This window comes from Osmerus mordax, chromosome 23 (assembly GCF_038355195.1).
Source record: "Osmerus mordax isolate fOsmMor3 chromosome 23, fOsmMor3.pri, whole genome shotgun sequence".
Lineage (NCBI taxonomy): Eukaryota > Metazoa > Chordata > Actinopteri > Osmeriformes > Osmeridae > Osmerus > Osmerus mordax.
The window spans coordinates 3,411,330-3,424,487 of NC_090072.1; the positions used below are offsets into that span (position 1 = coordinate 3,411,330).

General features: G+C 53.2%; 1 protein-coding gene across 1 annotated transcript; it reads right to left on the bottom strand.

The window, feature by feature from the left end:
• gigyf1a (GRB10 interacting GYF protein 1a) lies at positions 1–9,752 on the bottom strand. The gene is made up of 23 exons (XM_067261345.1): positions 9,694–9,752; positions 8,460–8,589; positions 7,767–7,862; positions 7,352–7,466; positions 6,784–6,892; positions 6,357–6,574; positions 5,829–6,049; positions 5,321–5,471; positions 4,835–5,026; positions 4,569–4,726; positions 4,329–4,491; positions 3,829–4,040; positions 3,451–3,554; positions 3,122–3,222; positions 2,954–3,027; positions 2,605–2,742; positions 2,224–2,445; positions 1,928–2,133; positions 1,480–1,640; positions 1,197–1,360; positions 1,000–1,044; positions 555–699; positions 1–134 (listed from the first exon to the last, which is right to left on the bottom strand). The coding sequence occupies exons 1-23, from the start codon at positions 9,726–9,728 to the stop codon at positions 67–69; spliced, it is 3,228 nt and encodes a 1,075-aa protein (XP_067117446.1). The 5' UTR covers positions 9,729–9,752; the 3' UTR covers positions 1–66.
• Between the last annotated feature and the right edge of the window lie 3,406 nt (positions 9,753–13,158).

The following is a 13,158-nucleotide window of genomic DNA, read 5'->3' on the forward strand; positions in this document are numbered from 1 at the left end:
CGTCATCAGGTTGTCTCATTAGTAGACAGAAGGCCTCAGGTAGCTATTGCTGCTGCTGCTGTTGCTTCAGTAATCCTCCACCATCTCCATCTCATTCAGGCTCAGACGCTCCCCGGCGTTATGGAATGAGTACCCTGAAGAGAGGGAGGCAGGAGAGAGATAGCAGAGAGGGAGGTGAGAGATAGCAGAGAGGGAGGGAGGTGAGAGATAGCAGAGAGGGAGGGAGGTAGGTGAGAGAGAGAGAGCGAGAGAGAGAGAGAAGGGACACGGCGAGAGACAAAGATAAAGAGCGAGGAAAGATGGAGAGAGCGTTCCGCAGCAGTGAAGCAAAAGTTTCAATAACAATTTTGTAAATTGACGCTGCACTACAATTTCAACCGACAGAAGAATCGTACTTGAAGTCATTTGCGGCCCCAAAAAAGTACGAATAAGTAAGCAGTACAACATGAAGAAACAAGCGTGTAAGTAACGAGGGTGGTTCGAGCCGTGTCGGACAGGGCTAACAGCTAAGCATCAGGTGTGCTGGGATCATGCGTGGAGGGGCTGCGAGCTACCTAGGATGCTGGGGTCAGAGTGCAGCATCACGGGCTGTTTCTTCTTCATCTTGCCCCCCTGGGAGTCGTAGACCCCGCCCTTGCCCATCTGGGCAGCCTGGAACATGGACTGCAGCGCTGCCGGGTTCACCCCCCGCATGGAGTCCTGGAGGGGGGCGACAGAGAGGGAGGCAGGGATAGTGTGTGCGCGTGAGAGAAACGGAGTGTGTGAACGAGAAACAGAGTTTGAGAGAGTGTGTGCGCGTGAGGGGGAATGAGTAAAAGAGAGAGTGATAGTGTGTGAGAGACAGAGAGAAACTAGGCTTCTTTCTCTAACACAGCCAGAAGCCTCTCTTTCTGTGTTCAAACCCCCCATGACCCTGGTCTCAAAGACGGCCTGTGAGTGGCTGAACGAGAGCGCTCTGCGGTGTGGGGGGTGGGGGCAGAGGGCTGGGGAGGTGCTCACCTGCAGAGGGAAGTTCATGTTTAGCCCCGCCACTTCCTTTGACAGCTGGAAGGACACAGGAAGGACAGGTGCTTTGTTACCAATCAATATCGCCATTCAATACACTCTCAGAGGATGTTTCTACGGTCAGCGCTTTCTCCCTCTCACACGCACAGTGTACACTCATCAGGGTACTGTGGGGGGGGGGGGGGGTTCACCTGCTGCTGCTGTCTCTGGTGGTTGGCTTTCTGTTTGGCACGGCGCTCCAGGAACTGCTTGGCAAACGCTTTGGCTTCCATGGTGTCGCCCAGGTAGGAGCGGATGAAGTCCAGCACCTCGTACGGAGACTCCACCTCCTTCAGGTAGGCCACGATGGTGGCCACTGGACACACACACACACGGGTTAGCACAGGTGAAAGAGAAGCCAAAAGGGGTGGTGGGCGAAGGGGGATTTGCGGAAGAGGAGAGGGTGTGTGTGTGTGTGTGTGGGGGGGGCCCTACCGTCCAGGGCGGAGGAGGAGTTGTTGGCGGAGGTGTTGAGGGCGTGCAGCATCTGCTCACACCAGGTGGTGAAGCCGTCCTGAGGCTGCTTGATGCCCTGCAGCAGCTTCAGCAGCTTATCCTCCTCCTCCGTGCGCTTCCTCCGCAGCATGTACTGCTCGCTGGGGGGGGGGAGAGAGGTCAGTACAGATACATGATCCATGCTAGTGGAGCAAGGGGAAGGTAGAGAGGATATGAGGGAAAGGGTGAGAGCGAAGTGAGAGAATGAGAGAGTAAAAGAAAGAGAATGAACATATGAGAGAGAGAGAGAAGGAACTAGAGAGCAAACGAGAGAGAGCAAAGAAAAGACGGAACGAGAGAGCGATATCAAGAGAAATAAGGATTTACAGGTAAAGCGAGGGAGAGAAAGAAGAGAGAGAAACGGGAGAAAGGAGAGAGCGATGGTTACCTGAGTGAGGGGCTGCTGCGGCTGTTCTTCATGCCCAGGCCTCCGCTCCTCATGCTGCTCTGGTTCTTCACAGCCTCGTCCCACAGCCCCATGCCCCCGGAGCCCCCTGCCTTGCCCTCCAGCACTCCCCCGCTCCACAGGCTCCCCACGCTGCCCTCCCCCCACTGGCCCCCCAGGGACGAGCCCCCCATCGACAAGCCAGGGTGCTGGGAGAGAAAGAGAAAGAGGATTTGTTTAAAAAAGAAAACTCCTCCATCCGTTCATCCGTCAATCAGATCCTTCCTTCCTCTACTCACTCGGTCTCTCTGTTGCTGCTGCACCCTCTGCTGCTGTTTGAGGAGGCGTTCAGTCTCCTGCTGCTGGAGGTCCAGCAGACTGAGGCCCTTGCCCTGCTTGGTAAGCCCAGAGGTGGGCCCCCCGCTCCAGCCGGAGCCAGAACCTGAGCCCCCTGCTCCTCCCCCGGCCTGCTGGGGGGCCTGCTGGAGCAGTTTCATGATCAGCTCCTGCTGCTGCCGACACTAAGGAGGGGGGAGTGAGAGAGGGCACAGGTGACATTCATTGCAATGTCTGCACACCAGGCCAACATCCAACACACCCCACAGACATGGGAGAGACAGCCAGAGGTCACGAACCCTGACACACACACACACACACACACACCTTGCTCCTCCTCCTACCTGTTTGCGTCTGAACAGCTCCTCCTCCTCCCTTATCTTCTGCTCCTCCTGCTGCCTCCTCTTCTCCTCCCGCCGCTTGCGCTGCTCCTCCTCCTCGCGCTTCGACCTGAGTTCAGCCTCTCTCCTCTCCTGCTGGAGCTGGGGGGAGGAGTCAAGGTCACATGGGGGAGGAGGAGGGTCGAAGGTTAAATCACTGGAGGTAGGTCATGCTTATCGAGTGTTTGACTGTGTGTTTGTGTGACTGTGTGGGACTCAGTAAGGTGTGTTTGAAGGTGTCGTGTTGGAGGTACAGTGTTGGAGGTGCAGTGGAGCTGCTGGGCGCCTAGAGGGCGCTGTGGGCCCAGCTCACCTTCTGAAGCTGTTCCAGAGTTGGACCCTGAGTTGAAGAATTCATTGTTAAGTCCCACAAACTGGCTTCACCGCCTGGAGGGAGGGAGGGAGGGAGGGAGGAAGAGTGTAAAGGAATGCAAGCAAATGGACCGTGAGTGAGTGTGTGTGAGTGTGTGTGTGCTCTCACCTGACTGCTGTGAAGCTGAGGTATGCATGTCCCACATGGACCCTGTATCTGGCACTGACATCGACCTGTTCATCGAAGGCATCATACCCTGGTCTCCGCACCTGACACACACACACACACACACACACACACACACACATTAAAATAAGGCACACAGAACACATACCAAGGTCAAACACATGCAGGGCTCGCAACTAACTTAAAATTTAAAAAAATTAAACAATTCTAAAAAAGGTTTTACTGATATTTCCTACAAGTTTTCGAAGACTTGAAAGTCGAAAACAAGTTTTGAATATTTGAAGACTACACGTCCACACACACACACACACCTGTTGATGAGCTGGAACAGCTGCTGCTGCTGGAGCTGCTGGTAGAGAGTGGCTGCTGCTGACAGCTCCTGCTGCTTCTTCAGACGCTCCTGATCCAGGGTGGACTGGAGAGAGGGGGGGGAGAGAGAGAGAGAGAGAGAGAGAGAGAGAGAGAGAGAGAGAGAGAGAAAGAGAGAGAGAAAGAGAGAAAGAGAGAGAGGGGAGGAAAGGGGTAAGGAAGGACGATAGAGGGAGATGGGGATTGAGAAGAAAAGAAGAGAGAGAAAAAAAAAGAGTGAGGAGAAGGCAGTGTGGAAGAGAGAACTTGAAACAGCAGCCCCCCCACTCCACACCAGCATCACAACACGCCAGACAGGGTCTCCTGGACCCGGGACTCACAGCGGGGCCGCGGGCGGGCAGGGGGCGTGGCGGCGGGGGCCTGACCAGCAGGGGCGGGGGAGAGGGGCCCGGGGCGAAAGGCACGCGGCCCCACATCTTGATGACGTCGCCCAGGGGCTGGAAGCCCTCGTCGCAGCCTCGCTTCACCAGCAGGGTCATGGTGAAGTAGCCCGCCTGGAACCACTCACACATCTCCAGGGTGGTGAATGGACCTGGGGGGATAGGTGAGGTGAAGGAGAGGGTGGACTGGGTGTGTGTTTGTTTGTTGGGGGGTATATATGTATGTGTGTGTGTGTGTGTGGGGGGGGGGGGGGTAGATATGTGTGTGTGTGTGTGTGGGGTAGATATGTGTGTGTGTGGGGGGGGTAGATATGTGTGTGTGTGAGTGTGTGTGGGGGGGGGGGGGTAGATGTGTGTGTGTGTGTGTGGGGGGGGTAGATATGTGTGTGTGTGTGTGTGGGGGGGGGTAGATATGCGTGTGTGTGTGTGTGAGCGCTCACCCTGGATCTCGGCCTGGGGGTCCTTGTAGAACCACTTCATGGCGGCGTCGTGGGAGAGGGGCAGGGCGGCCGCCGTGTTCCTGCTGTCCTGCTGCAGCGCCTGCGTGAAGCACTCCTCCTCCAGGGACGAGTCCTGCAGGGACGCCACCATACGCTCCGCCTCCTACACGCACACACAGTTTGGTTAACAGTCCAATCGGCTTCTTGGACGCACACACACGTAGCAGCTCGTGTTCCTACCTGCTGCAGGTGCTTCATGCCCTCGTCGTCCTCGGTGTCGCCCCCCAGGGGAGGGAGGGCCCTAGCAGCGGAGGAGGAGGAGGAGGAGGGAGGGGGGGGAGGCAGACCGCAGGAGGCACGGGGGCTGGCCTGGGTGGAGCCCCCTGCTGGCTCATCCTCTGAGGGGACACACCAAACACAGCTGGGGGGTTAGTGAGGGAGGTCCACACACACACACACACACACACACACACACACACACACACACACACAGAGTATGTGCGTACCTTTACTTGGCATGGTGCAGGCCTTGGCTGAGTGGCTGTTGGCCAGCGGGGGGGGCTCCAGGCCAGCGAGGGGGGGCCCGCTCTTCAGGCCCAGGGCTGGGGGGGCCGAGAGGGCGGGGGGAGAGGCGGAGGGGGGCAACGACGGGGGCTTCCCCTCGCCGTCACTCAGGCTGGATACAATCTCTCTGATCTCTACAGGGACAACAGAGGAGAGAGAGAGAGGGACAGAGAGAGGGACAGAGAGAGAGACAAAGAGAGAGAGACAGAGAGAGAGAGCGAGAGAGAAAAGGAAAGAGACAAAGAAAAGGAAAAAAACAACAACAGAAGGGTAAGTAATGCGATCTGAACATGCGTCTCATGTTCCATCCTGCCGATTCAGAGAGATGGAAGACAGAAGCGACTGAGAACCATGACCTTATTCGCCCAGGGATGGAGGGATCAATGTGGCAGATTGAAAAGAGTCACTGACTCAGAGAGAGGACTCACCCTGGTCCCTGTCGCCCCCTGCGCTCCCGTTCCTCTCCATGTCTCCTGTGCACTCCTCCTCCTGCCCCCCTCCCTCCTCCTCCTCCTCCCTGCCTTCCTCCTCCTCTATGCCCTGGAACTCCAGATCCCCCATCATGGACTCCTTGCCTCCCTTCTGGGTGAGAAGAGAGAGAGCGGGGGAGAAGAGGAGAGAAGTAGGAAGGGGGGGGGAAGCAAATATTGATTAGAGCTCAAAATGTATAAACACAAAATCCCACACACCCACAACTCTCTCTCACACACACACACACACACACACACCCACCCACAACTCTCTCTCACACACACACACACACACACACACACACACACACACACACACACACACACACACACACACACACACACACACACACACACACACACACACACACACACACACTCTCTCTAACTCTCTCTCACTCTCTCTCACTCTCTCTCACTCTCTCTCACTCTCTCTCACTCTCTCTCTCTCTCTCTTCTCCGTTACCTTGGAGATGGGCAGGAAGGCCCCGGAGGCGTCGAAGGTGCCCATCTCCCCGTCCTCCTCGTCGGTGCACCACTCGGGCAGGCCGTCCCGCTCGTCCTCCGGGCCCTCGCTGCGCCGCCGGCCCCCCTCCCCAGGCTCCCGGAAGTCGAAGTCAAACTTCCTGCGCCGGCCCTCCCCAGCACCCACGTGTTCCCTCCACCCGGCCGAGCGGGGACCCCCGTCTGGGGGGAGGGGGGAAAGAGCACAGGAGGGTCAGTGAGGGGATCCCGGAAACAGCAGGTCCATGCGGCAGATTTGACAGTATTTGTGTGTGAACACGTGCTATAAAAGACCTAACTGTGTGTATACAAAATGTATATGTGAATATTAGAAGTATAAGGGTAGGAGGGTGTGTGTGTGTGTGTGTGTGTGAGAGGGGGGGGTACCATCTCTGTGTGTGTGAACACATGCTATAAAAGACGCAACTGTGTGTATAAAAATAAGTATATGTGAATATTTGAGGGTGTAAGAGTAGGTGTGTGTGTGTACCGTCTCTGCGGACCCCCGCCAGCCTCCAGCTGCCCCCGGGGTCGTTGGCGGCGGCGGCCGCCTCCTCCTCCTCCTGCTCCTCCCTCAGGATGCGCCAGTTATCGCTGTCGGAGCGCGTGTACTCCTTCCTGGCGGCCGCCGGCCCTGCCTCCTCGAAGCCCACGCGCACGGCCTCGCGCCCCCCGCGCACGCTCGCCTTCTCAAAGCGCCTCTCGCCCCTGGAGACAGGGGAAGGGGGGTTAGAGCGAGAGAGAGGGGACGTGGAGGCGGGGGAGAGAGAGAGAGCGAAAGAGACTTAAAGAAGAGGCCCTACGACTGTGTACAGCCAACCAATGTACGCCCTCTCAGAAAGACAAAACTAATGAAGTAAACAGGAAGTTGGCGTTCAAGGGAGAGAGAGGGGGAAATGGTCCGGTTGCTTGGTTACCTGTCGTCCCAGCTCTGGGAGCGGTGGATCTCTCTGGCGCCGCGGCCAAAGCCCACCTCTGCCTCCTCAATACTTCTTTGGTAGAATCCACCTTCTCCTCGGCCGCGTCCTGGAAACACACACACACACACACAGGATCAGAATCCCACCCCAACTCAGTGTTCACCTCCCCAGTGTTTACACTGTGGAGAGAGAGTCAGGACAGCCCAGCAGCTCAGTGCTGCGTTTGTACTCATAAGCCCATAAACCCATATGAGTTAGAGGCGGGCGCGTTACAGGCAGGCGAGTTAGAGGCAGGTGAGTTAGAGGCAGGTGAGTTAGAGGCGGATGTGGCCCCACAGAGAGTGTTGGGACGGGCTTGGAGGACATGCGCTGGATCAGGATACTGAACGAGGGGAAGGAGCAGGTAAACACACACGAACGGGAGAGAAGGAGAAACTGATGTGTGTCTTCCTAGGTTGAGGTGTCTATCCTTTGAGCTGTTCACTTTGTTTTCATTGTGGCAATAGAATTGTACATCCATTCGTCCATCCATCCATGGTTGGTGTCATGGTGGGCGGGGCCTCACCTCGGCCCCTGGTGGTGCCTCGGCCTCTGGCCACGCCCGCGGGTGCCGCGGCCCCTCCTCCTTTTCCCATGAGCCTCAGCACGGCCACGCTGTTCACAGACATGGAGAAGTTCCTCTGCACAGAACACACACAGGAATGTCAGGAATGCTGCTTCACACTGCAAGCGTGTCACGCTGTATTAAAAGAGTGTGTGTGTGTGTGTGTGTGAGTAGGAGCGAGGCATGTTTCTGTGAGAATGGGCATATGCTCGTGTGTGGGCGTGTAAATGTGCATGAGTGTATTGGAGCTAGTGTCTGTGGGAAGGTGTCTGCATGTGTGTGAGCATGTGTGTGTGTGTGTGTGTAGGTGACAACATGCATCTGCGACTTGGTGTGTGCGTATGTGCAAATGTGTGTATAAATGTGTGTGTCTGACCTGCTCCTCCTCTGTGAGAGGCACCAGAGCCAGAGGCTGGGTTGGCTCATCTTGGAGAATAGCAGCAAACTCCTTATCCTGCATCTCCTCTGGGACCTGCTCCAACACAACAACAACAACATCAACAACAACATCAACAACAACACCTCTCTCCACCACCCTGGGATATCCACAGCACACACACACAAGATGCACACAGCATTACATTTCATTACAGAGCAGGCGTTGTGTGACACTTGTGATCCGACGGTGAGGTGAAAAACTGGAGCCAATCAGAGACCCGCAACACACAGTCAAAGAGCCCGATGATGTCACACACACCCTACAAGCGGCCCAGATGGGCTTTTATATCTTTTTTAATACTTTCCAATTTATCTCCCACCTCGTGAGACCAGACATCACAGCAAACACACACTCATCTTCCTCCTCACTCTAGCCAAGCCCTCCCGAACCCCCTTTCATCCACAAGAACACCTGCTCTGCTCCACCTGTGCATGTTTCCAGCCCCTGGGCATGGCGGCTGTGAGGAGGCTCCTGCAGCTGCCCCAGCTAGCCCCGGCTGCGGCGGCTAGCCCCGGCTAGCCCCAGCTAGCCCCGGCTGTGGCAGCTAGCCCCGGCTAGCCCCAGCTAGCCCCGGCTGTGGCGGCTAGCCCCGGCTAGCCCCGGCTAGCCCCGGCTGTGGCGCTGACTCACCGTGTCGTCTTTGATATAAAGTGCTAACATCTCCTCTCGGCCGTAACGGTACTCGGCCAGCTTGTACTTTGGCATGGCGGGGGAGGGGGGGGGGGACGTCACACTCCCCCCACTGGACAGTGCACGGAGCCTGGAGGGGTGAGGGGGAGGAGGGGTGAGGGGGGGGAGAGAACAACAGAGGTTAATCATACACACTCTCAACGGGGCTGACACTTCCCCTCTGAGCTGCTTAGGAGTAACTGTATACTACGGGGTGATGAATATGACAGATGTACACATGAGGTTTGGGGGGTGGTGGTGGATCTCCTAACCCGGGAGAAACACGCTTCACATTCAGCACATGTACCGCAGCTGCTGTTCCACCTAGATCAAATGAGCTTGTTGCCTTGTTGCTGTTTTCAAAACACCCAACTTAGAAATTCACATATGGGCAGAACGCTGATGTTTGGGCGTGTTGAAGCCATCAGTAAGCTACGCTGGTCGGCAACAAAACAAACACGGTTTGTGTGTGTGCCGGCTTTAGTCGTATGCTTTCCCTGCGTGTCAGAATGAGATACAGCACACCACACCACATCCAGATGGCACATCTGAGAGAGAGGGGGGCGAGAGAGGAAGAGAGAGTAAGAGAGAGGAGGAAGAGATGAAGAGAGAGGGGGACAAGAGAGGAAACGAGAGGACGAGAGAGGAGCGACAGAGCGCACCACAGATGTAAACGGAGGGGTAATCTGTGTGTTGGCCAGGGATCAGGAATGCGCACAGCAGTCACAGTCCATTAGAGATGGCCTTGGACCAGACCTGGGGCCACACTGCCCTGTAAGCCCTGCACTAACATTGACAGAAGGGGGAGGAAGGCAGGGAGAGAGAGAGAGAGACAGAGATAAAGACAGAGTGAGGGCGAGGGGGGGGGGCTAGGAAGACGGAGGTAGAGGACAGGAAGAATGAGTATTGTGGAATGCGGGGAGAAATAAATGTGTATTAGGGAGAGAGAGGGGAAGAGAATGGACAGACTGCGATGAAAGGAGGAGGAGGGTCGAAGGGAAGAAGATACGAAGGAATGTTGGAGCAGAAAATGTGAGCGGAGAGAAGACTGTCCAGGAAGTGGTCATTAAAAAGCAAGCAGAGTTGGGGAGTGGGAGGAGGTGTGTACACGGGACAGTGGAGGGACTTGGAGAGGAAGCAGGAAAAGGAGGTGTGTGTGGGGGGGAGGGGAGGGGAGAGAGCGGGGGCAGGTTACCATTCTGGGCCGAAGTTAAGAGTCTCAGCAGTCATATTCCTCAAGTCCTCACAGAACTGAGTATCTGCAAAGTGGCAGAAAAAGGGGCGTGTCAGTCAGTGTGGAGCACACAGACAACGAGGACTGGACAAAACACTGACAGCTCCGTAGGGACGCATGCATCCTCACGCACACCTGCATGCATGCATCCTCACGCACACCTGCATGCATGCATCCTCACACACACCTGCATACATGCATCCTCACACACACCTGCATACATGCATCCTCACACACACCTACGTGCATGCATCCTCACACACACACATCTACATGCAAGCATCCTCACACAACTGCACATCCACACATGACGCCCCACACATGCATGCATTCTCACACACACACACACACACACACATCAACATGCATGCATCCTCACACACACACACACCCACGTGCATGCATCCCCACACTCGCGTGCATCTCCACACGCACGCCCACGCACCTCCACACACACACCTACCCTGTCCAGGTGAGAGGACCAGGCTGGACTGGGCTGGACCAGGCTGGGGCTGGTGAAGATAGGCGTAGGTGAGTAGAAGGCTGAGTGGTGCTGTAGCTGTGTGCTCACAGAGCTCCTCAAACACACTGGTAGGAAGAAGGATAGCTGCCAGTTTCAGGTGTGTGTGTGTGTGTGTGTGCGTGCGTGGTGTGAGAATAACTCCCGAGGCAGGAAAAACCTCTGCTCACAGCTGAAGAACGTCTTCATAAAAAACCTTAAAGTGTCTTGTAATCCGACGCCCAAACGAAATAAAACAATCTCGTTAGCAACGGCAATGATTGCGACATGTAAAAAAAAAAATAATCACTATCACTCGAACGCAGGAGAAAAAAAAAAAAAAACGACAGGCCAAAACCAAAGCAGAAGAGGCCGCTGGAACAGCAGGCAGGAGCAGATGCACTCGCTCCTTCTCTCCCTCTTTCTAACTCGTTTTGTTCGTTGTTCTGTCACTCCAACTGAAACGTGACTGGACCAAGACCCTCCAGGTAACTCCTCTGGCTCCTGTCCTCCTCCCTTCAAACCACTGACACAGAGAGACAGAGAGAGAACAGGGACTTAATAGAAGTTACAGAGAGACACTCTCAAACGAGGCTGGCAAACTGCCTATCTCCTGATTGCCAAGGAGATGTAATTTGATTTCAGTGTGTTGACACAGTGTGAGCAGGGCAGTCTGCACTGTGTTGGGAAGAGCTTGATTACTTTGACTTGTTCCAACATTTTGAGCTAACAGCGTTCAATGTAAAATGCTGTCACTGTGCTTTAAAGAATACGTGTCAGTCAGATTAGTCCTCCGGTACTAACACTAGTGCATTACAAAGCTTAAAACTTAATATTGGCCTTTGTGATAAGTACTACACATTGTGGACATACACAAGACATACATTTTAATGTAAAAATAAACAATACACACTGCTAGCTTTAGTGTTTACAATGATGATGACACACTTCCAAGAAAAACTTTACAAACACAGCCCCTTTGAGACACAGCACCTGCCAATGTCATGGGAACAAGGGTCATAACCAAGCAACAGCATACCAGCGCCAGATTCTACAGGCAAGGGTCCCTCTTATAACTGGAAGAATCCTGAAACTAACGAGTGAACCATCAAGTGTAATCTTCAATAAAATACTTGCCGGGCAAACTTTAGGTCACACCCACATTCAATACCAAAACTGTGCCTAACAATGTCAAATCCCTATATCTGCTTCTTATCGCTGATTCTCACTGTTGTTGCAACTTTTTAATTAAGAATGGTCTTTCTCTGGCTACAAAGTTATGCGGAAATGTGCTTACAATTTTCCCAATAGCCATGGTAATAGGTAGGCTACAGAGTTCAATGCTAGCAAAGAGTAAAACCTGTCAAAACAATAACACGCAATAGCGCAGAACGGGGTATGTGGGACATAGCTAGCATCGGCTACTAACTGCATTTCGAAATGCATTAAGTTTAAATATGATCCTATTAAATACAATCCATGTTTATTTCCATTTGACTCCGAACATCTTAAGAGTTGCATGTTTATTACTCCAACTAGCTAGAAGGCTAAATGTTGCCGTTGAGCCATCAAGTTAGCTAGCTTGTCACACGTTAGTTAACAGCTAGCTAGCAAGTAAAGCTCAAGCGCACCATGATCGCCGCCCTCCTTCCTCACTGGGGCATTCCATTTCAACCATAAATCCATCACTACCATTGCCACTGAAAACTATACCAGAGGAATATCTTATTTCAGTTGCACAAGTATAACTCCTGCTGGTTACCTACCTAATAAGCTGTATGCTGGACGTTAGGGCCTTGCGTTTCTTGCAAGGTATAGATCACAGTGAAGGGGGCGGAGTGTCCGCGCGTGTTAAAATCAACTTGCCCCTCTCCCTTTTCAACCACTGCAGGCCAAATCTGTCAACTCTACCCCGCTGTTTACATTATGGCCTTTAATACTAGCTCAGTCAAATCACAACACATCATGAGTCACCTACAATCCCCATACGATTTAATATTCACTAAACAGACGTTTCTCACCTATTACACATACGTATTCCTCTATAGATTAGCAAAAAACGTTAGCAACATAGCTAGCTAGTTAGTTACTGCATTGCATAGCAGTATAGCCTGCAACAAGCTAAGTTAGCCTTATAGCTAATGTAGCTAACTGCCAACTGAACCATTTCAAAACGTTCAAGGAGAGGAGCCATGACTTACCTTTTTTCTGAGGCGATGTTTATTTAACAAACACGCTGTATTTATTTATCTACAATCTTTACTATTCATTTGTGTACATTGGTTTCTCCTGTATTCATGTAAACGTTCTCCTCCAACAGAATGGTACTGATCCTGAAGTCGTGCTCAGTATTTTATTTATTATTTCACTCCTCTCCTCCTACGGTCGCTGCGTGTTGATGTCTAGTCCGCTTCGCTACTCTCTTGTTGTTTGTGTTTCAGAAACATGGCCGGGCTGTTCGTACCACGTGACTCCACACTGACAAGCCAGTAGCCAATGCTAGAGTTTATGCTATTTCAAGCCAAACACACCCCCACTTCTGAGCGATGAAGGATTTGGCGATTATGTCAAATGTGCATTTACGTGTACGTATATCTTTACTTAAATGGGCTTATATTTGAAACAAACAAGCTTCCACGCATGGTAAATCATAAGCCAAAATATTCGCACGTGGCCTAGGTTTCATAATTGCACGATCACATCGACAATCAACATATCAACAAGATCCCTCACAGATACAGCAAACAGTGGGAATTGTGTTAACAGGGTGGCTTGCAATCAAATGTAGCTCTAGATTACACAAGCCCACGACATCATTTTCTGGAGCATCCTGACAGTGGCGCAATATTATTTTTATGGGACAATGCTAATGTTTCTAAGATTATTTCCGGTGCACAAAAAGACTGTTTCCGGGTGTTCTCAACCAA

Excerpts from the sequence above, each read along its gene's own strand:
- gigyf1a (XM_067261345.1), bottom strand. The coding sequence starts at position 9,728 with ATGACTGCTGAGACTCTTAACTTCGGCCCAGAATG. Across the intron at positions 4,727-4,834 it reads CTGCACCATGCCAAGTAAAG|AGGATGAGCCAGCAGGGGGC; the intron begins GTACGCACATAC and ends GTGTCCCCTCAG. Across the intron at positions 700-999 it reads ACATGAACTTCCCTCTGCAG|GACTCCATGCGGGGGGTGAA; the intron begins GTGAGCACCTCC and ends GCCCCCCTCCAG.